The sequence below is a fragment of the Theropithecus gelada genome, chromosome 1 (genome assembly GCF_003255815.1).
Source record: "Theropithecus gelada isolate Dixy chromosome 1, Tgel_1.0, whole genome shotgun sequence".
NCBI lineage: Eukaryota > Metazoa > Chordata > Mammalia > Primates > Cercopithecidae > Theropithecus > Theropithecus gelada.
This window is the reverse complement of record NC_037668.1, coordinates 18657818-18681643: the sequence shown is the minus strand read 5'-3', so window position 1 is coordinate 18681643 and position 23826 is coordinate 18657818. Positions and strand designations below refer to the sequence as shown.

At 45.5% G+C, this 23826-nt stretch overlaps 1 protein-coding gene across 1 annotated transcript; it reads left to right on the top strand.

The window, feature by feature from the left end:
* Positions 1-8215: 8215 nt before the first annotated feature.
* On the top strand, positions 8216-21733 carry PGLYRP3 (peptidoglycan recognition protein 3). Its single transcript, XM_025357616.1, has 7 exons — positions 8216-8317; positions 11698-11899; positions 14201-14319; positions 15574-15726; positions 16970-17168; positions 20670-20788; positions 21461-21733. The coding sequence occupies exons 1-7, from the start codon at positions 8263-8265 to the stop codon at positions 21637-21639; spliced, it is 1026 nt and encodes a 341-aa protein (XP_025213401.1). The 5' UTR covers positions 8216-8262; the 3' UTR covers positions 21640-21733.
* The last annotated feature ends 2093 nt before the right edge of the window (positions 21734-23826 follow it).

The window sequence follows — 23826 nt, the reverse complement described above, 5'->3', positions numbered from 1 at the left end:
ACATCATGAAGCATACACAAGCTTCAATAGCTGATTCAATCAAGGGAAGAAAGGATATCAGTGATTGAAGATCAAATTAATGAAATAAAGAAAGAAGACAAGATTAGAGGAAAAAGAGTGAAAAGAAATGAATAAAGCCTCCAAGGAATATGGGACTACGTGAAAAGACTAAATCTACGTTCGATTGGTGTACCTGAAAGTGATGGGGAGAATGGAACCAAGTTAGAAAACACCCTTCAGGATATTATCCAGGAGAACTTCCCCAACCTAGCAAGGCAGGCCAACGTTCAAATTCAGGAAATACAGAGAACACCACAAAGATATTCCTCAAGAAGACCAACCCCAAGACACATAATTGTCAGACTCACCATGGCTGAAATGAAGAAAAAAATGTTATGGGCAGCCAGAGAGAAAGTTCCCACAAAGGGAAGCCCATCAGACTAACAGCGGATCTCTTGGCAGAAAACCCTCCAGGTCAGAGGAGAGTGGGGGCCAATATTCAACATTCTTAAAGAAAATAATTTTCAAACCAGAATTATTTCATATCCAACCAAACTAAGCTTTGTAAGTGAAGGAGAAATAAAATCCTTTACAGACAAGCAAATGCTGAGTGATTTTATCACTACCAGGCTTGCCTTACAAGAGCTCCTGAAGGAAACACTAAACATGGAAAGGAACAACCAGTACCAGCCACTGCAGAAACATGCCAAATTGTAAAGACCATTGACAATATGAGAAACTGCATCAACTAATGGGCAAAATAACCAGCTAGCATCATAATGACAGGATCAAATTCACACATAACAATATTAACTTTAAATGTAAATGGGCTAAATGCCCCAATTAAAAGACACAGACTGGAAAATTGGATAAAGAATCAGGATCCATCAATGTACTATATTCAGGAGAACCACCTCAGGTGCAAAGACACACATAGGCTCAAAATAAAGGGATGGAGGAAGAGACAAAGAAGTCCATTACATAATGGTAAAGGAATCAATTCAACAAGAAGAGCTAACTGTCCTCCAATACAGGAGCACCCAGATTCATAAAGCAAGTCCTTAGAGACCTACAAAGAGACTTAGATTCCCACACAATGATGATGGGAGACTTTAACACCCCACTGTCAACATTAGACAGATCAATGAGACAGGAACTTAAGGATATCCAGGAATTTAACTCATCTCTAGACCAAGCGGACCTAATAGACATCTACAGAACTCTCCACCCCAAATATTGCAACAGAATATACATTCTTCTCAGCACCACATCACACTTATTCTAAAATTGACCACATAATTGGAAGTAAAACACTCCTCAGCAAATATAAAGAACAGAAATCACAACAAACTGTCTTTCAGACCACAGTGCAATCAAACTAGAACTCAGGATTAAGAAACTCACTCAAAACTGCCCAACTACATGGAAATCGAACAACCTGCTCCTGAATGACTACTGGGTACATAACGAAATGAAGGCAGAAATAAAGATGTTCTTTGAAACCAATGAGAACAAAGATACAACATACCAGAATCTCTGGTGGACATTTAAAACAGTGTGTAAAGGAAAATTTATAGCACCAAGAGAAAGCAGGAAAGATCTAAAATTGACATCCTAACATCACAATTAAAAGGACTAGAGAAGCAAGAGCAAGCACATTCAAAAGCTAGCAGAAGGCAAGAAATAACTAAGATCAGAGCAGAACTGAAGGAGATAGAGACACAAAAATCCCTTCAAAAAATCACTGAATCCAGGAGCTGTTTTATTTTCAAAAGATCAATAAAATTGATAGACCGCTAGCAAGACAAAGAAGAAAAGAGAGAAGAATCACATAGACTCAATAAAAAATGATAAAGGGGATATCACCACCGATCCCACAGAAATACAAATTACCATCAGAGAATACTATAAACACTTCTATGCAAATAAACTAGAAAATCTAGAAGAAATGGATACATTCCTGGACACACACACCCTCCCAAGACTAAACCAGGAAGAAGTTGAATCCCTGAATAGACCAATAACAGGTTCTGAAATTGAGGCAATAATTAATAGTCTACCAATCAAAAAAAGTCCAGGACCAGATGGACTAACAGCCAAATTCTATCAGAGGTACAAAGAGGAGCTGCTACCATTCCTTCTTAAACTATTCCAATCAATAGAAAAAAAGGGAATCCTCCCTAACTCATTCTATGAGGTCAGCATCATCCTGATACCTGGTAGAGACATAACAAAAAAGAGAATTTTAGGCCAATATCCTTGATGAACATCAATGTGAAAATCTTCAATAAAATACTGGCAAACTGAGTCCAGCAGCACATCAAAAAGCTTATCCACCACGATCAAGTTGGCTTCATCCATGGGATGCAAGGCTGGTTCAACATATGCAAATCAATAAACGTAATCCATCACATAAACAGAACCAATGAAAAAAATCACATGATTATCTCAATAGATGCAGAAAAGGCCTTCGACAAAATTCAACAGCCCTTCATGCTAAAAACTCTCAATAAACTAGGTATCGATGGAATGTATTTCAATATAATAAGAGCTATTTACAACAAACCCACAGTCAATATCATACTGAATGGGCAAAAACTGGAAGCATTCCCTTTGAAAACTGGCACAAGATGGGGATGCCCTCTCTCATCACTCCTATTCAACATAGTGTTGGAAGTTCTGGCCAGAGAAATCAGGCAAGAGAAAGAAAAATAAAGGGTATTCAATTAGGAAAAGAGGAAGTCAAACTGTCTCTATTTGCAAATGACATGATTGTACATTTAGAAACCCCCCTTGTCTCAGCCCAACATCTCCTTAAGCTGAGAAGCAACTTCAGCAAAGTCTCAGGGTACAAAATCAATGTGCAAAAATCATAAGTATTCCTATACTCCAATAACAGACAGCCAAATCATGAGTGAATTCCCATTCACAATTGCTACAAAGAGAATAAAATACCTAGGAATACAACTTACAAGGGATGTGAAGGACCTCTTCAAGAACTACAAACCACTCCTCAATGAAATAAAAGAGGACACAAACAAATGGAAGAACATTCCATGCTCATGGACAGGAAGAATCAATATTGTGAAAATGGCCATATGGCCCAAAGTAATTTATAGAATCAATGCTATCAAGCTACCAACGACTTTCTTCACAGAATTGGAAAAAACTACTTTAAATTTCATATGGAACCGAAAAAGAGCCCACATTGCCAAGACAATCCTAAGCACAAAGAACAAAGCTGGAGGCATCATGCTACCTGACTTCAAGGCTACAGTCACCAAAACACAGCATGGTACTGGTACCAAAACAGATATATAGACCAATGGAACAGAACAGAGATCTCAGAAATAACACCAAACATCTACAAACCATCTGATCTTTGACGAATCTGACAAAAACAAGAAATGGGGAAATGATTCCCTATTCAATAAGTGATGCTGGGAAAACTGGCTAGCCATATGTAGAAAGCTGAAACTGGATCCCTTCCTTACACCTCATACAAAAATTAAATCAAGATGGATTAAAGACTTAAATATAAGACCTAAAACCTTAAAAACCCTAGAAGAAAACCTAGGCGATACTATTCAGGACATAGGCATGGGCAAACACTTCATGACTAAAACACCAAAAGCAATGGCAACAAAAGCCAAAATAGACAAATGGGATCTAATTAAACTAAAGAGCTTCTACACAGCAAAAGAAACTATCAGCAGAGTGAACAGACAAGCTACAGAATGGGAGAAAATTTCTACAATCTATGCATCTGACAAAGGGCTAATATCCAGAACCTACAAAGAACTTAAACAAATTTACAAGAAAAAATCAAACAACCCCATCAAAAAGTGGGCAAAGGATATGAACAGACACTTCTCAAAAGACGACATTTATGCAGCCAACTGACATATAAAAAATGCTCATCATCACTGGTCATTAGAGAAATGCAAGTCAAAACTATAATTGTATAGCATCTCATGCCAGTTAGAATGGTGATCATTAAAATGTCAGGAAACAACAGATGCTGGAGAGGATATGGAGAAATAGAAACGCTTTTACACTGTTGGTGGGAGTGTAAATTAGTTCAACCATTGTGGAAGACAGTGTGGCAATTCCTCAAGGATCTAGAACTAGAAATACCGTTTGATCCAGCAATCCCATTACTGGGTATATACCCAAAGGATTATAAATCATGCTACTGTAAAGACACATGCACATATATGTTTATCGCAGCACTAGTCACAATAGCAAAGACTTGGAACCAACCCAAATGTCCATCAGTGATAGACTGGATAAAGAAAATGTGGCACATATACACCATGGAATACTATGCAGCCATAAAAAGGGATGAGTTCATGTCCTTTGTAGGGACATGGATGAAGCTGGAAACCATCATTCTCAGCAAACTATCACAAGGGCAGAAAACCAAACACCGCATGTTCTCACTCATAAGTGGGAGTTGAACAATGAGAACACATGGACACAGGGAGGAGAACATCACACATAGGGGCCTGTCAGAGGGTGGGGGGCTGGAGGAGGGATAGCATTAGGAGAAATACCTAATGTAAATGACGAGTTGATGGGTGCAGCACACCAACATAGCACATGTATACCTATGTAACAAACCTGCACGTTGTGCACATGGACCCCAGAACTTAAAGTATAATTTAAAAAACATAGTATATCTGAGTAACTTTGAGTTCCTAATTACTGTGATTAAGAATTCAAAATGTGAAGAAAACAAAAAAAGAATTCAAAGTGTTATTTTGTTTAATAATTCAATTTACATAACATACAAAGTAGCTGTTTATCCTGTTTTCATTAGCCTTAACATATTGGCTACAACTTTTACCTGTGGAAGGAACACTTTCTCTAATGTTAATGAAAATACCATATGGCTAACAGTGGTCTTGCTTCAGACTTTCTGCCAGCTAATCCCTTGGTGTCCTTCGATCTCTAGTTGGGGACTGCAGGATCCTACCCATTTTCCTTTCCCTTTGTGGGCTGCCACTGCGCGCTTTATCACTTGGGTTTCTTCTCTTCCATGTCTGGTCTTCAGAGTGAGACAGTCTCCTCAGTTCTCCCTAACGTGCTGTTCTAAAGATAAACCGTTATCATTTTAAGGACTTAATCATGACTGCAAAAGATCCAAAGTCATAAATAAAAATTTCAGACTTATAAGGTAGTGTCTGTCATTGTCATCAACTATAATTCCCAGTCCCCTTGCTAGATGTCTGTCTCTGAGGTCCTTACCCAAGATTCCCCACCCTATGGAAAATGGAGCTCACTCAGCATGTCTCCCTCAGATGCTGGCAGCCATATGAGGTGTGGGGTCTAGCAGAGGTCTCCCCAGCTTTTGTCCCTGAAGTGTGGTTTGGGCTGATCAGTGTATAGAACAGAGTGGATACCCAAGTATCTTCTCAAGAGAGAATGGTACTTTCCAAGACCTCTGGCCTGAGCATTCCCCATCCAGGGGGCTGCAGCTCAGGTACCCCTGACTGAGCCAGACTGGAAAGTCTTATGCATCAACTGCTTCAGAGAAGAGACAGTGATTCTTGGAGACTGGAGTTGAGCATTGAGGGCCACTGTCAGGAATGGGTGAGGAGAGGAGAGCCTTGGTTTGTTTCAGGCGAAGAGTTTGAAGTTGAGATGCGGTGGTGGATGAATGGGCATGATAGCTATGGGGTCAGAATAAGTTCTAGTGATGACATATTGCTAGCTGCCTCCTGGGAATGTGCCTTTCCATTTCTGTCCCTTTCTCCTGCCCCTGCTGGTGACTCCAGTGGAAACTGGAACAGATAGATCTTCATTGGTAAGAAGTTCCCAGATGTCAGGGACAGAACCCCCGAGACCCCAGGTCTACAAGGCACAGGGGCTGGGGATGAGGAAGGAACTCAGGGAGTGTTGGGCAATCACGCCCTTTCCCAGGGAGGAGCTACCTGGGCTTATTCACAGGGCGGATCCCCAGGTGCTTTCAGGCTGAGTCTGTTCCCACTTAAGTTTCTCTGGATGCTGTAAACGGAGCTGGCTTGGAGCCTTAGCCCTCGGCCTTTCTCTCCTCTTCCATCTTTTGTTAGGGATCTTGGGTTCTCCTCTTCTCTCTGGGAAGCCAGAGCCCAAGTGCTCCATTCCCAGGGAGGGAGTGCCCTCTAGGGCCAGGGAGAGTGAAGGCGGGAGGAGGCACCAGCTGGAGAAGAAGGGCAGGGCCTGGAGGCCAAGTCTCGAAGGGAAGGAGCTGCTGGCCAATCAGGGGCGAGCCGACTGCACTCTGACCTGCTGGGCTGGGACAGCACAGAACCTACAGGTATCTGTGAGTTTGAGTGTGAGTCTGTGTCTTTACAAGCCCTCTTCCAGCAATGGGACTGAAGTCTATAGGGTTAAAATGTGCACATGATAGGGAAACCCTGATCTCCCTTGTGGAACTCTTTCTCCAAATAAGAAAAGTCTCTTCATTCTAAATTCTTCTAAATGAGTTTGGTTTCATCATTCCTGGATCTTTCTTGGCAAGGCTGTGGGTTCTGGGGTTACCTCTACCCAACTTATTCCCTTTCTGTAGAGCCCTAAATTCTTATCTATTATGTCTCACTTGTCTCCTGCTCTAATGCTTCTTTAAGTATATAGGATGCACAACAATGTGAACCAAGGTTGTAAATCCTTGGCTCTAGCTTATCCTGCCATCTTAGTGTTTGCAGTTCATGGTGTGGATTGGAGACACTATCAGTTCTGTCTCTGGCAAGGTCAGGGACTGGGCTGAAGCCTTGATATTTTGGATGTATGATATGACAAGCTTGGGGCAGGATTTGCCATACTGACATTACATGGTTGTGGAAGCACCATGATTAAATGACCAGGGTCCAAACCAGAATTGATAGTGGCTTCCAGAAACTTTGCAGGAGACCAGCTCCTAACAGGGCTTCAATCTTGGGAAAGTGAATCCTTACCTCTCATTTAACTAACAAGGGAGGCTGAACATTTTCCCTCATATTTATTAGGTGCCTGCCTCATTTGTAATTGGCTCATTTTGTCTTCACTGCAGTTTTCCTGAATGAATGGAATCCTGGATGTTATCTGCTAAGTGGTTGCTTGTCCTGACCCAGGAAGCTTCTACATGGTCTACTCTTAAGATGTGGTTTTAAAATTTTTCCATCTGGGGACTACTGATTGCAGTTTAAAAACCCTGGATGGCAATGATCTATCCCATTTGGTTTCAAACTCCACTTTATAGTTTCTCAGTAGGAAAATTGGGGGGAAAGTTGATGTTTTGGGTGGTAGCTCATAGAGCTAAAGTTTCAGTCTGACTGAGGATGAGTAAGCAATTCACTTCAACCTGAAAGAGCAGGAAAGATTCCTGGAGCTGGAAAAGACTATAGTGATCCTATAGTTCAACCTCGGGCCCACATTGAGAACGTCCATCATCAGAATCTCAAGCAGGTTGTGAAGTTTCAGGCAGAGGCTCTGGAGTCAGCCAGACCTGGGTATGAATCTGGCTCTGACCCTATTAGCTGGGAAACTTAGAACAAGTGACTCAAACTCTCTGAGGCCCAGTGTTCTGATGATAAGTGCGGGTCTCATAGGTCATTGTGAGACTACTTAGTGAATATCCATGGAGTCCTCAGCAAAAACCTAGGAACACAGAATGCAGTCAGTAAGTGGTAGCTGTTATTATGATTCTCACTAAAGAAGAGGTTAGTCAAGCATCTGTCAGGGATCTTTGCAGAGAAGAGGACTGAATTGAATGACTTTACGTACCTGAGACTCTCAAATGGCGCAGGGGACAAAGCCAAGCCTGCTTCTGCTTGTAGTTCACTCCATCTGAGCCTCAATGTTCTTACCTATAAAAATGGGATTAAATACGAAATTGCACCACTAGATATGAAAATACATACACAGGATTTTTTCATAACAGCTCCCTCGAGGATTTTAGAAATGGTTATTTTCTACCCTGAAAGGCCTAAGATCAGGCACTGGGCTTCTATGAGGAACCAGGAGTTGCCCAGGGCAACAGGAGGTGGATGGGGAGTGGGGTGGCTAGACATAGGCATTAGTGTCCTCACATTTATTGGGCACCTGATGTATTCAAGGGGTCCTGAGAAGCCTGAGCCAGGTGCTGGCCTTCAGGAAGCCACAGGATGGTAGGGGAGGCAGACAGCGGTTGCCACATAGTAGGTGGGTGCTCCACTTGCAGAGTTAGCACGGTTGTGTTAGCTGTTAGCCTTTCTTCCAGGGCCGCCGTTCACACTCTCCTGGTCAGAGTCCTGGGACCACATGCGGATGCTGCCGTGGCTTCTTGCCTTCTCCATTCTGGGTCTCCAGGCTTGGGGTAAGTTTTCTTTACTTGTATCAGAAGTGCTTTTGATGAGCAAGAGAAAACCGTTCTCAAGTTTAATAACAGAAACCCATCCAAGTGCTTTCCCTTTGCTAGTGGATAGTGTAGATTTGCAATTTGGAGCCCTGTTCTAGAGTTTACAATTTTTGTTCAAATCCTTGCCTGCCCTTTGTTATGGTCTTCAACAAGTTATTCAATTTCTTTGAATCATATTTGTTCCCATGATAAAAGGATAATATTGCTCATTTCTTAGGGTTGTTTTTGAGGATTAAATTAGTTCACAAGTGTGCGCCATTAAGCACAAGTAGTAAGTGCTGGGTAATTTGTAGCTATGATTTAATTTTTATCACCATCATTATTATACCAATCATAGTTAAACCCAGCACTTGGGTCTACATTTGTAAATAAAAGCAAATTCCCCAAGAGTAGCAATGCCCTTTCTCTAGATTAAGAAGATTTCTTATCATTTTATACATAACAGTAGACACATAGCAATGTTCAATAAACAAATGCTGTTGAATTAAAACGAAAGTGAGCTTGGTGATTCTTAAATATGACATGTTTTTCAGTTTGTCTTACATACGCAGTCCCCTTTCTGAAGGAATAATGTAATATAGCTTTCTTTCTGTCCTCTGCTACTCAGACAGCAAATTTAATGGGATTACCTGGATTTAGTGCCGGAGAAACTCACAGGTCAGGGAACACACAGTTCAGCCTTTCATTGTATGAATGGAGAAGCTGAGGCCCTGATGGGGAAATTAACTTGCCCAGGCAAGATGGGGAGTTGTGTGTGGTTTTCATCCCTGTCTCCTGGTTCCTGCCCTGCCCCTGTCCTGCCTGCCAAGTGTCAGTGCTGGCCTGCAGGCTGCTCTTCCACTCTGAGAGTCCTCTGGGTTTCATTTGCAAAGTGTCCTCTCCAGGCTCCGCCTTCCCCCCTCCCCAGTCCTCTGTATCCCCTTCACAGCCCAGCTCAGGCCCTCTGCCTGCTGAGGTGGGCTCCCGTCCTCAGCAGTCTCTCTAGCACACCTTGGCCTTGGTGTCCTGGTCATGTATTTGCTCTTGATTTCACAGAAAGACAGAATCCCAGAACCATGGTGGAGACCCTCGATGACTTTGTCTTGTAGGAAGAGAAACAGGTCACACTGTGGCAGTGACTAACCCAAGTTCATCTGACAACTTTGGGGAGGCTGCAGAGTACAGTTGTTATGAACACGGGCTTCGGGGTTAGAGATTCTGATTGGAATCTAAATCTACGCTTAAAACCTCTGTTATGTTAGACAAGTTACCTAACTTCCCTAAGACTTGGTTTCCCTTTTGTATAGAGATCATAGTTGCTTTGCTTAACTCATGAAGTTGTTTTAAGCCACAATTCTGATAGCGTCCTTAGACATGCTTTGTAATCACAGGGCTGGTCTGTGGGAGGTGGGGCTGGTGACAATGTCACTGCTGCCACTGGCCACTGCTCCCAGGATCCCTCATACTGAATGGGAGCAGTGGGGGATAAGGACAGGCTGGCAGTGGCTAATCCACAATAAAGCATCTCTGAAACGTCTAGTTTTTGAAGGCAGTCACCATGATCTGTATATTTCTGTTTCAAGAACCTTGTCTGGCACCAATAGGTGATTAAGACATGTGTGTTAGCTCAACATGTCACAACCATCTTGGTATGTGACACTCTGCTGGGTACCCATGGTTTGATTAGTAGGTCTCCAGGTGAACCAGGAAAGGTAGCACTGCCCAGATAAGGCAGCAGGCGAGACTGCCGTGTTCCTGGAATGGAGGGAGGCTGGGGGAGGTGGGAGGAAAAAGGCCTCTCTGGGAAGATATGGAAGGCAGAGTCAGTCCGAGGCCAGAGACTTCTGTGGTTCTCCTCTGTGTGCTCCCTAGAGGGCCTTAGGTGACCTGGAGAGGAGGAGAGGCTATGCACTGCGGAGTGGGATGTCTGGCTCAGCCTCTGAGCTTGCTGGCCACGTGCACTCCAAGGAGTACACCAATGCACCAATGCTATCTTGCAGGGGATTTTCTACAGTTCTCCTGGAATGACACCCAAGTCAGAGGCTTGTCCCAGAGGCTTATGGACCTGTTTGTCAGGATCTCACAGTTCATTCACAAGGGTCTCAATGGTGAGGCAGTTTGAAGATTGGCTGGGGCTTCTTAAGTGGTCAGAAATGTTTCTCAGGACTTGATAATATCTAGACTAAGAGTGAATGGGGTGGGGAGGAATCCCAAGATGTTCATCTCCAACCACTCCCTTGGATCATCCTGAGTCCTTAGGCAAAGGGGAGTTCCTCAGCCTAAGGAGAGAAAAAGAAGAGAAACCCAGATGAAAAAAGAGAGAAGGAGGCTGGGCGTGGCGGCTCATGCCTATAATCCCAGCACTTTGGGAGACCGAGGAGGGTGGAGCACGAGGTCAGGAGATCGAGACCATTCTGGCTAACACTGTGAAACCCCGTCTCTACTAAAAATACAAAAAAGTAGCCAGCCATGATGGCATGCACCTGTAATTCCAGTTACTAAGGAGGCTGAAGCAAGAGAATCGCTTGAATCTGGGAGGTGGAGGCTGCAGTGAGCCAAGATTGCGCCACTGCACTGCAGCCTGTACTATGGAGTGAGACTCCATCTCAAAAAAAAAAAAAAAAAAAAAAAAAGACAGAGGGAGAAAAAACCCAGAGAGAAAAGACATGTCCTCCACTCTCAGCTCCAGCATGACAGTGTCTCAACTGTCCCTCAGCATGCTCCTGGGGCTCCTATGATGAGGATGGAGAAAGGGAGCCCTCAGGTAGCCTGCAGCCGCGGGTGGGATCTCACAGCCCTGCCACTAGGGAGTGTTCGCCCAGAAGAAAGAGGCGCAGACACCGTGTTCATGGAGCCTCCTGTGAGCTCTGGAGCCGCTTGTTGAGGAGACTGATGGAGCTTCCTTCAGAGACTCACAGTTCTTAGGGGAGGGGAAGACAAGAGACACAGTTGAGACTGGGACCAACGCCAGTGAGGACAATACATCCTCAGGCTTCCTGGCTAAGGAGGCAGCTCAGAGCCCCAGGGTGGGCGGCGGGGTTGGCTGGGGTGCTTTCTGAAGGAGGGGAGCATGTAGGCCAGGGGGCAGTAGGGGATGAGATTTGCCCTTCAGGGAAAGACAAGGAGAGATTGTCTGGGAACAAGGTGGCATGACTTCCCAGGCTGAGTGCTGTGTGTGTCTGGGCAGTGGTTCAGCCACAGTGGAGAGGAGGGGGCTGTGGGGGTGAAGAGCTCCCCCAGGGTGTCTCCCATGCGCAGGGCAGGCTGGGCCTGAGTGTGAGAGGTCAGGGCACATGGACGACCTGTTGGGGGAAGATGGGTAGGGCCTGTCATGTGACATTCTGTGGTCTTCCCTACAGATACTCCCACTGTCGTCTCCCGCAAGGAGTGGGGGGCAAGACCACTGGCCTGCAGGGCCCTGCTGACCCTGCCTGTGGCCTACATCATCACAGACCAGCTCCCAGGGATGCAGTGCCAGGAGCAGAGCATTTGCAACCAGATGCTGCGGGGGTTGCAGTCCCATTCCATCTACACCATAGGCTGGTGCGACGTGGCATACAAGTAAGAGGCTAGTCAAGTCCCCGAGGCCCGCATCCAAAGTCACCCCTCTTGGGGTGCTTCCCACTTCCCCTTCTCTGTGTCTCTTATTTTCTGGGCTTCATTTATGTTGCTTTTGTAATGAATAAAAATGGTAAAAGGGAAATCAAACAAAATCCGAATCTTCCGGGGATTGTAAGGGGGATGACTCTAAGCCACTTATTTAAGTGGCTTTCGATTCTGGCGCTCCTGTGAAAAAGCAAGGAAGGTTATGTAACAACCGCAGTTTTAACTGAGCCCTTGGAACTCATGAAACATTACAGTTTACAGAGGTCTTCACAAATATCACCCAATTTGGCCCTCCCAGCTACTCTGAGAAATGGGTTCCTACCCTTATTTCATGGGTGACAAAGCCATGGTTCAGGGGAATTAAAATCTCTGCTCAGAGCGAGGAAGCATGTACCCAGAGCTGTGTCAGGGTGCCTGCCAGTGCAGCCCCCGCTCCTCCTCACCTCACAGGGACTCGCACCTGGGAAGCAGTGCCTCACTCGTTACCCTGAAGGGCCACTCTGACAGCGAGTCTGGTGACCCCACAGGGGAGAGTGGATGTTGGGAATGGCGGGGAAGAGAGCCCCACGAGGAAACAAGGGAGGGCATGAAGGAGCTGTGCATTGTGCATTGAGTATCTGCTCTGGGGATCATCAGTGGAAGCCCAGAACCTTTTCTCCCTTAGCCTCAGGAATGAGGAGACACATGTAGAAGGAGAGGGAAAGACAGAATGGGAATGGGGCTGTCCCTCATGGAACTCTAAAGACAAACATAAATAATTTCTGAATTATCCATTTTGGAAAGGAAAACCTAAGTCTATTTATTTATTTATTTATTAACACAAATAAATAAGAGCAGCCGCAGGCCCTGGTTGTGGCCCCCAGCACCCCTGGGATGGCTGGGTCTTCCCTGTCTGCCCACCGTGTGTGCTGTGTCAACCACGACTCACCTGTTGCCCCTGCCACCAGCACCTCCACCATCCTGCTATTGTCGCTGCTGTGTTGTCTGGTTTGGTCACTGTATTCCTAAGTTATTTCAGCCACTGTGTCTCTAAGTCAGGTTTCTGCAGTGACCATTTGACAATCTCCAGTTTTTTTTTTTTTGAGACGGAGGCTCGCTCTGTTGCCCAGGCTGGAGTGCAGTGGTGCAATCTCCACTCACTGCAAGCTCCGCCTCCCAGGTTCATGCCATTCTCCTGCCTCAGCCTCCTGAGTGGCTGGGACTACAGGCGCCCGCCACCTCGCCCGGCTAATTTTTGTATTTTTAGTAGAGACGGGGTTTCACCATGTTAGCCAGGGTGGTCTCAATCTCCTGACCTCGTGATCCGCCCGTCTCGGCCTCCCAAAGTGCTGGGATTACAGGCGTGAGCCACCGCGCCCGGCTGACAATCTCCAGTTTTTGCAATGCAGCTGACAGTAGCTGTCAGGGACTGTTCACACCAGACTAACCACAGGCTGCTGTAAGAGTGACCAAGGAACCTGTGAAAGTACTGACAGCAAAGCCAGGGAAGGGGTGGACACACCAGACTCCACACCCATTCCTCAGGTCAACATCGGTGTAGGGCGGATAGTCGGTCTGACTCAGTTCAGAGTCTTTCCTTGACCTCAGGGAGGTGTTCTTTCTGTGTTCAGTTTGCTGTGGAAACTCACGTTCTATTAAAATATGAACAAGGCAAAGTTGTGAAAACATCAGTTCTGAAGACTGATTGGAAAGTGGAGGAGAGAAATTATAAAGAGGCAGGAATAAAAGAAGTAGAATAAAAAATGTATTTGAGTTAAAAAATAAATGTTAAAAAGGAACATTCTAAACAAATTTCTATGGTAAAGAAAAGCTTAAGGAAATTCCTAAAGGGAATCTGAAGAAAAACATCAATACAAAAGGAACTATTGAATCTGGCATAATTGTTTAAGAGAATGTTCAAGTGCTTGGTCCCTTAATTTAAAAACATGATGTATTAATTCTTAAGCTCTTGAAAAGTGTTGGACTAATGTCCTTAGGTCCTTGTGTGTCACACAGTCAAATTCCACTTTGAACAAAATGAGTATTTTTAAAGTGAGGTTCTGGAAAATACATGTAAGCTAAATCACAACAAAAATTAAAATATATTCCCATGTCTCTTGGAGGTCTAAAACTGGTTATTCTGCACCTCCCATTGTTATGTTATTGGAACATAGTACTTATTTATGAGCCTCCAGAATCCCTTTTCCTTTTGAGGATCAGTGAGAGGTTTTCATTTATGGGGATTTGCCAATAAACCCATTATTTCCTTCTTGTCAGCTTCCTGGTTGGGGATGATGGCAGGGTGTATGAAGGTGTTGGCTGGAACATCCAAGGCTTGCACACCCAGGGCTACAACAACATCTCCCTGGGCATCGCCTTCTTTGGCAATAAGATAGGTAAGAGTCACTCCCTGTGGACCCTGTGCTGGAGAGTTGTGTACACTCTCTTCCTCCACTCCCAAGGCTCAGCGCTCATCTTTTCACCCTACATCATGCTTACCTTATCTGATGATTGCCCTTCTCGTGAAGTTCTTTTCTCCTTTGAATTCTGTGACATGCCTACTTTTTGTCCTCTGCCTCTCTTTACTGGTCTGTACTCCTGTGATATTGCCGAAGCCAGCATGGGCATTGCTTGAGCTCACAGTTATTGCCATCACTTGTAAAGTCTGAGGTTGTCTGACATAGATGCTGTGACTGCACAGGCAGAGAAGCATGGCTCATCTCTTCTTCTAGTTTCTTCCATTGGTAGAAACTGACCAGAAGGCAGCAGTCAAGGAAATCTGGAGCTATAATTTTTTTTTTTTTTTTTTTTTTTTTTGAGACAGAGTCTTGCTCAGTCGCCCAGGCTGGAGTGCAGTGGTGCGATCTTGGCTCACTGAAAGCTCCGCCCCCCGGGTTCATGCCATTCTCCTGCCTCAGTCTCCCAAGTAGCTGAGACTACAGGCACCCGCCGCCACGCCTGGCTAATTTTTTGCATTTTTAGTAGAGACGAGGTTTTACCATGTTAGCCAGGATGGTCTCGATCTCCTAACCTCGTGATCCGCCTGCCTCGGCCTCCCAAAGTGCTGGGATTACAGGCGTGAGCCACCACGCCGGGCCTGGAGCTATAATTTGCAGGCTTCTAGCCCCTAGAAAATCAGAGAAAAGCACAGAACAGGGATGGAGTTGAGAAATAATACGTACAGAACCAGCACCTGCCAGCATCCTCATTTGACCGCTGGGGCTAGGTAACAGCATTTCTCTCAGAGGTTTTCTGTGAGACTTATGAGTTAACAGATATAAAGAGCCTACTGCATACCTCATCAGGGGAGCTATGAGTAAATTCTGGTTGCCTTTTCTCCTGTGCTAGTACACACCTGACTTGGTCAGGTGGGCCTCCCTCTGCATGTATCCTTCACTGCCTTCCAGGTCTTCTGCCTAGAGATGGAGTGGATAAAGTCTTAGCTTGACTCTTGGAAAAAGTTGCCAGCCTTGGCTGCTGAGAGATCTAGGTAGTTTCTTGCCTCTTAGGCCCTCTGTTCTGGCAACTGAATCGGTTTCCTCTCTTCCAATCCAGTTATTCAAGCTCAAGTGGTCATATCATCCTTCCTTCAGGTATCTGGTCCAGGTGAAGTTTCTTACATTTCTGTACTCCCTGTCCTCCTCTTTAAGGCAGCAGTCCCAGCCCTGCTGCCTTGTCAGCTGCAGAGGGTCTGATCTCCTATGCCATCCAGAAGGGTCACCTTTCGCCCAGGTATATTCAGCCACTTCTTCTGAAAGAAGAGACTTGCCTGGACCCTCAACACCCGGTGATGCCCAGGAAAGGTAAGACCCTCCATGACATGTCTCCCTCCTCCTTGTCACCACCCAGCCATGTTTGGGAGTGCTTTTTCCTGTTAGACCCCATTGGGATTCTGGGACCAAGAATAAGTCATGCCTACTTTGAGATCTGGAAAATTCTGACAGGGCATCTTCCTGGCCTCCTCTCTATCCCATCAGAATGATACAGCCATGGACTTATTCTTAAAACAAAGACATATATACACAGATTTCCACTCAATCAAGAAATATTTACTGCATAGCAGGCACTGTTCTAAGTACTGAGCATACAGCTGTGAACAAAACAGATGAAACTCTTCACCTTCAGGAAGCTTGCACTTCAGTGAGAAAAGACAGAAAATGAACAAAATAACAAATAAATACATATGATGTTAGATGGCATAAAGGCTATGGAGAAAAAATAGAGCGGGAATGCAGTGGGATTAACATGTATACACATTTGTGTCTATTATGTGGGGACATGAAGACTTACATAAACTTACATACCTTTCTAAACGCAAAAACCTGCCCTGGCCACAGCATGGCCACAGCTCGGAGAAAAGCTCATGCTCACAGATGATGCTGACATCAGAGTGCATATAACAAAAAGCTGAGTAATGAAAGTAAAGCATTATTTTGAAGCGAATAAGCAGCAACCTAAAACCAGTCAAATTAATAAGCACTTCTGCTAGTGTGGACCTTTTCTTGGGAACAATGATATTTTTAGGATTAGCTTTTTAAAATTGTGAATCGCTAAATAAAATATTTCTTGCTTTTGGACGGGCACTGTCTTCAATAATGATAATTCCTTAATATTTGTACAGTTCTTTCTAGATTTTAAGTTTTTTCCAAATATGTGTGATCAGTTCAGAGAGTCCACTGACTTTCCATGTAGTGGCCCTGATACAGAAGCACACATACTTGCATATGTATTTGCAATGCACGGTCTTTTGAAGACAATGACCATGCCTCTGTGTAACCCACAGTCCTCTCCCTTCTGCTTCTACACTGATTTCTATGGGTATCAGGCCTGTAGATTTTTGCCTCAGCCCCTTGGCTCCAGCCATCTGACTCAGAAACCCTCCATCTGGACTTCCCCAGGATCCCACAGCCGATCTTACATTAGGATGCACCCGTGGGTGCTGGAGGCCTAGGAGAGGCTGAGCAATAATTCAACCTGGAGTTGAGCGATTGCTCACAGGGAGGCAAAACCAAATTCTTATTCCCTTGACTTTTCATCTTACCACAGTTTGCCCCAACATCATCAAACGATCTGTTTGGGAAGCCAGAGAGACCCACTGCCCTAAAATGAACCTCCCAGCCAAATACGTCATCATCATCCACACCGCTGGCACAAGCTGCACTGTATCCACAGACTGCCAGACTGTCGTCCGAAACATACAGTCCTTTCACATGGACACACGGAACTTTTGTGACATTGGATATCAGTAAGTGGGATCAATGCCAAGACAATGCCTCTTTTTCTTCAGAATTGTAGGAAGGAAGGCTGCGGGGGGGAATTGATGTTTCCTGAGGCTCTCCTTAGGACTGGGTGCTTTCCATGAGGAATCGTATTTTATTTTTACAAGACTGGGCTGAGGATCACTCAGAGCATAGCTAATGGTCAGTTATCTCGCTTGGACGTATCTCCACAAGTAGTTGGGAAGATTCTGAAAAGAAGGAATTAGAAGCCTAGTGATAAAGCAAGACTGTGATATCCTCAGGGAAGGCCATGAAGGGTTATACCTTTTTAATGCAATCCTTTCTAACCTGTCAGAGACAAAGGCCTTGCTCACTACTACCTCAGTCTGCCCAGCTCCAAACTTGCTCTCTCTGATATTAGAATCCTGTTATTCTTCCAGTGTTACTTACCTCATCTTATAGGTGCAGGAATTTGTGACCTTTCTGGGCCTCTTTTATCTCATCTCTACAATAGGGACAATACTTTATCTGTTTGAATACAGGGGGTGAGATCAAAACATTCTCTTTTGGTACTTTTAATGCCAGGTCTGTAATAAAGAAACACATTAAACTAATGGGGTAGAAGAAGCTATTTGGAAAATGTCTTGGAATTTTTAGAGTAGAATGTATTTCAATTATTCATCTGTGACTTAATCACAACAAATACTACAAAGTCTCAGGTAGACGTGCTTTTGCAAATGTGTTGTTCTGGGCCTACTGTCTCTCCTTTTAACTCCTGTTTTAAAAGCAGCCTTTGCAAGCAGGAGGGAACTCTTTTTTTTTTTTTTTGAGACACAGTCTCGCTCTGTTGCCCGGGCCGCAGTGCAGTGGCCGGATCTCAGCTCACTGCAAGCTCCGCCTCCCACGTTTACGCCATTCTCCTGCCTCAGCCTCCCGAGTAGCTGGGACTACAGGAGTCCTCCGCCTCGCCTGGCTAGTTTTTTGTACTTTTTAGTAGAGACGGGGTTTCACCGTGTTAGCCAGGATGGTCTCGATCTCCTGACCTCGTGATCCACCCGTCTGGGCCTCCCAAAGTGCTGGGATTACAGGCTTGAGCCACTGCGCCCGGCCAGGAGGGAACTCTTGCTTCACTTTGCGGGATTTTCCAAAGGCTTTCTATGATTATTTAGTACAGGTAACAGGAAATTGACTATAAATCTGGAAATTCCACATGGAAAATGCCAGAAGTTGAGGGAATGTTTGTTCTCCTCTTTCACTTAGTCTTTAGAGACTCGATCCCCATTCCTTGACTTTTCAAAACCTGTTGCAATATCCTTCTGCTCCACCCCCATGATATGTCATCTGTAACCCTGATGTGGACTGTAATCAGGACAAAGCATCCACTCACACATTATTTTCTAGCTTTTTAATCAATAGTTATTGGATAGCTACTGTATGCCTGGTGCTAGACAAGATATGTCAATCTAACAACACACAGAAAGAGATTCTCCAAAGATGATGAATTTGGCCAGGCACGGTGGCTCATGCCTAGAATCTCAGCACTTTAGGAGGCCGAGACGGAAGGATTGCTTGAGGTCAGGAGTTTGAGACCAGCCTGAGCAATGTAAGGAGACCCCCATTTCTTCAAAAAAATAAAATAATTAGCTGGGTGTGGTGGCATGTATAGCTGTAGTCAGTCCCAGCTACTTGGAAGGCTGAAACAGGAGGATTGCTTGAGCCTAGTAGTTTGAGGCTGCAGTGAGTCATGGTTTTGCCACTGCCCTTCGGCCTGAGCAACAGAGTGAGACCCTGTCTCAAAAAAATAAAAACCAAAAACAAAAGCAAGAGAATAAAGATAAGTAGTTTATTTGGTAGTGCACAGGGAATTTGCAAATCTGGGATATGCATGCTACAGGAACCATAGGCATATCCAAAGAGGTTCAGGCTAGAGGAAGCTTTTAAAGGCAAAAGGGAAAAGTATACATCATTTGTTTTGAAATAAAGGGAACACTGGAGAACATTGGCGCTTATCACAGGAGGCAGGAGGTGACACCAGTTCGTTAGTGGAGACAGTGTGTTGGGCAAGTGTTCTTCATCACCAGATGTTCTTGTGGCTGGTAACAAGCTGCAGTTTCGAACGTTTTTTGGCAAAAGCTCTTGTTACAGGCTTGTGTGCATAAGAGTCCTTCAGAGTCTTTGCACTAGTTCTTATTGTAGGCTTGTGTGCATGAGGGTCCACCGTTCTCAACCTCCTGGCTTTATTTATTTTTGTTAGAGTTTGACACAACTGACTCCATTTTGATTCTGACAACTTTCACTGATAGATATGAGAGAAGGAGGGCTAACAAGTAACTACAAGTCAAAGTGTTGAGCACTGTGATGGATGCAGAACAGGATAATGTATAGGATGAGCTTCTAATCAAGGCTTTGCAGGGAGTGACTGGGGTCTGAGAATAGCCTCTAGAGGGAGGAGTATCTTCATTAGGACAAGGATAAGGAGTGGGGTTTATTCAGGCAAGGAAGGAGGAAGAGTGTCTGGGTGAGGAGGAACAGCATTTGCCAGGGCCCAGGGTTCAGACAGAGCATTGCAAATAGATTTGAAAGAGTGGAGTGGTGAGCAGTAAGGGTGGGAGTGCCTGTGGGGGCCACATTGCAGAGGGCCTCATAGCGGACTCAGAGAGACTGACTTTATTTGAAAGGCAGCTGCAGACTATTTGGGAGGTCATGCCCTATGATAGGATTTGTATTTTAGAAAAATCACTCTGGGTGCTACTTTAAGAATGGATTGGAAGGAGGCAAAACTCTGGGCAGGAAGCTATTGCAGTGATCCAGTGACTTGGAGTGGGACCATGGCAGTCGGTCTAGAAAGAAGTGGAGGAATTTAGAAGTTGTGTAGGAGACACAGCTGACAAGCCATGATTGGTGACCAGGTGGACTGAGTGAGAGGCTAGAAGGCATTCAGAGTGTTGTCCAGTTTTCTAGCTGGAGAAATTTTAGAAGAAGGCGAGTTTGCTTGCACTGTTTTTACAGGTAGTTCTTGAAGCTGTGGCAATGATTTTCCAGGGTGAATACGTTGAGTGAGAGAATGGCCTAGACCAGAGTGCAGAGGACCACCATGTTTGAGGAAGGGAAGCGGGGTGGCAGAGGGGCCTGAGAGAGCAGCAGGGGAAGGGTGGAGTGAGTCATGGTTGTGGAAGGGTGCGACTGTGGAAGCCCAGGGAAGGGAACATTTTAAGAGAGTGGTCAACAGGGTCAGTGTAGTCCAGAAGTAAAATAAGTGTCCATTGTACTGAGTGCCAGGAAGCCACTGCTCACCTTGGAGGGGTCAGATTTAGTGGTGTGGTGGGAACAAAGGCCAGGTTGAAGTGGATTGTGGTGTTTTTTTGTTTTGTTTTGTTTTCTGTCCTTGTCCACATTGGCACATAAGAGATCTCCAGTCAATATCTGGTGAATGGATGAAAGAATGAACGAATGGTTGAAGGAGTGAATGAAGTATTTAAATTCTGTTTCCCAGAGTGACTGTCTTCATTTTCTTTTCCTGACTTAAGCTTCCTGGTGGGCCAGGATGGTGGCGTGTATGAAGGGGTTGGATGGCACGTCCAAGGCTCTCACACTTATGGATTCAATGATATTGCCCTAGGAATTGCCTTCATCGGCTACTTTGTAGGTAAGGGGTGAGCATGCGGTAGAGGGGTGCTGGGGGCTGAGAGACCAGGCGGCATGTCTGGGAAGCATGGCGGGAAAGGCAGTCCTGTAGTGTCTGGCAGTGTGAGTGGAACAGTTTAGCTTTAAAGTGGACTCTTAATACAGGATGTCACCAAGATCCCCTTTCAGACAGAGCATTTACCCCCAAATCCACCCATCCCCATGCCCAGCTCCACCTCGCTCTATATCCAAGGCAAACATGGAGCAAGGGGGGAAAAGTCTTTTGGAAACTTCAGTGCTTTTATCGCTCAGTTGGCAAATGGGTCCCCTTTCTTGGTAGTCATGGCAACAATTTGGGGAGCACCAATGTCTGTTATGGAAAACCAGTAGGCGTCTCTGTGGTGCTGTATCTGCTTTATACCTGCTCAGAAGTGGTGTATTGTGCTGCAGTTCTCTTCCAGAGCAGTTTTTTAACCTTCTGGAAGAAACTTTGGCATGGAGGAATCAGAGAAAGCTGTGACCTTGTTTTCTTTTTGTGCCTGATTGCCACAATTTATGTAAATGTGTTGGCTATGGTGACTGTGGAATGGGGCGGGGGCGGGGGGAAGAAAGAAACTGGAATCTAGGTGCTTGTCCCTTCCCTAATCAAGAAACTTTGACCCCTAATGACTGATGGGGAAAATGTGTTTTGCAGAAAAGCCACCAAATGCCGCAGCTCTGGAGGCGGCCCAGGACCTGATCCAGTGTGCCGTGGTTGAGGGGTACCTGACTCCAAACTACCTGCTGGTGGGCCACAGTGACGTGGTCAGCATCCTGTCCCCTGGGCAGGCTTTGTACAACATCATCAGCACCTGGCCTCATTTCAAGCACTGAAGGAGGCCCCACTCCCTCTGAGACTACCCTCCCTCCCCTGCTGGGTCTCTCCAATCCTCACCAGACACCCTGGCTCAGCACCTTGTGTCCCCCTCCCCTGCCAGCCCATCCTTTCTCAGGTTCGAATGGTCATGCCCTTTCCTGCCAACATCCTCCAGGAGCCCCTAAACCTCGCAGCTGGGCATTCACAGCCCTCCTGGTCTGAGTTTAGACTTCCTCTCTCCTCACCTACCTCTCCCCTGGGCACCTACCTCCTCAGTCGGGTGAGACAATGGGCTGGTCCTTGTGGCATTTCTCTCTCTCTCTCCCCAACCCCTGTCTTCTCTCTCTCTCTCTCTTTCTGTCTGCCTGGTGAGCCTTCCCTGTTGTCTGCCTGGAAGCTCCCACCCTTCACCCCTCACCCATGACCCAGGTCAGTGTGCCCACCCCTCCTCTCTGCTCACACATGGACTGGTACATATTTGGATGCAGCCCTTACTTAAGGGTGTAATTTTTTATAGATATGTCCGTCCTCTCCTCTGGGTTGTAAGTTTCTCCAAGGGAGGAATTCTATTTTATTCATCTCTGTCCTCAGTTCCTCAGCAGTGTTTGGAGTTTAGTAGGTTCTGCAGATGTTTGTTAAAGAAATGGATGAATAAATGAATGAATGGACCCTGGTCCCTGTTCACCTTGCCAATTTGCTTCAGAACTTCCCCTCTGGGGTAGCCGTTCTGGATGGTGTCCCCATCCCACCAGCATTCTCTCCGTTCCTGTTCCCTCCCAGTCCAAGGCTCAGAGCTGGCTCCGGTGGCCTGTCTGTAATGGTGACTGTATTGCTAGGGTCCTGCGTCCATGTCCCCCAAAAGCACCCTGAAGGCAGGGAGCATGTGCTTCCCTAGGGTCAGGCCAGGGCTGTGTCCACACAAGCTGCCCAGTGCCTGCCACTTGCCCTTGCCTGGCAGGGCCCCGCTGGGTGTTGGGCTTAGAAAGAGCCCAGAGCCCTGGTGCTCTGTAGCCCTCCCTACCTGGGCTCCTCTTGCCCAGAGGGAAGCTCCTTTTTTTCAGATGGGGGCGTGATGACGTATTGCTGTTTACTGAAAGCACCTGAGCTGGCTCTTGTTTTCACAGGTTTTGATCTGGAAACAAGGGAAGGTGTTGACAAAAAGAGTCAAACTCTGTAAAATATTTGAAGAGATTTATTCTAAGCCAAATATGAGTGACCATGGCCTGTGACACAGCCCCAGTAGATCCTGAGAACATGTGCCCCACATGGTCAGGCTACAGTTTGGTTTTATATATTTTAGGGAGACATGAGACATCAATCGATACATGTGAGATGCATATTGTTTTCACTGGAAAGGTAGGACAACTCCAAGCAGGAGGTGGGTGGGCGGCGGGAGGGCGTCCAAGTTATAAGTGGATTCAAAGATTTTCTGATTGGCAATTGGTTGAAAGAGTTATTATCTAAAGACCTGGAACCAATAGAAAGGAATGTCTGGGTTAAGATGGGGGTTGTGGAGACCACGGTTTATCATGCACATGAAACCTCCAGGTAGCAGGCTGCGGAGCTCTCATCAGACCTAAAAGGTGCCAGACTCTTCCGTCAATTCTCTTCTGGATCAGGGAAAAGACCTGGATGGGGAAGAGAATTCTCTATAGAATGGGAATTTTCCCCACAAGAGACAGCATTACAGGGCCATTTCAAAATATGTCAAATAAGTATAGTTTGGGGTAAAATACTTCAATTTCTTTTAGGGCCTGCTACCTGTCATGTTGATATCTTTTTGCAACAGTCTGTTTGGTCAGTCTTAAGATCTCTGTTTTAAGGTTAATACTGGTCAGTTGTGCCTGAATCCCTAAGGGAGGAGGGTATAATGAGCCATGTCCGACCCCACTTCCCAACATGGCCTGAACTAGATTTTCAGGTTTCCTTTGGAATACCCTTGGCCAAGATGAGGGTTTGTCAGTCAGCTGGGGGGATTAGGAAGAAGGGGAGCCAGAAACATGGGCTTTCTTCCCCCTGTACATGTTTTGAGTCCTGATGCTGTGTCTTTGCTTCTAGAGTGTTTCACATCTCTTACAAGGCAGGCTTTAACAGCCTAATCTGTATACAGTTCTGTGTGGTTTTTTTTTTTTTTCTTTTTATATGGAGTCTCGCTGTGTCGCCCAGGTTGGGGTGCAGTGGCGCACTCTCGGCTCACTGCAAAC

Coding starts and splice junctions, on each gene's coding strand:
- PGLYRP3 (XM_025357616.1), top strand. CDS start 8,263: ATGCGGATGCTGCCGTGGCTTCTTGCCTTCTCCATTCTGGGTCTCCAG. Junction 15,727..16,969: donor CCCGGTGATGCCCAGGAAAG/GTAAGACCCTCC, acceptor ATCTTACCACAG/TTTGCCCCAACATCATCAAA. Junction 20,789..21,460: donor CTTCATCGGCTACTTTGTAG/GTAAGGGGTGAG, acceptor TGTGTTTTGCAG/AAAAGCCACCAAATGCCGCA.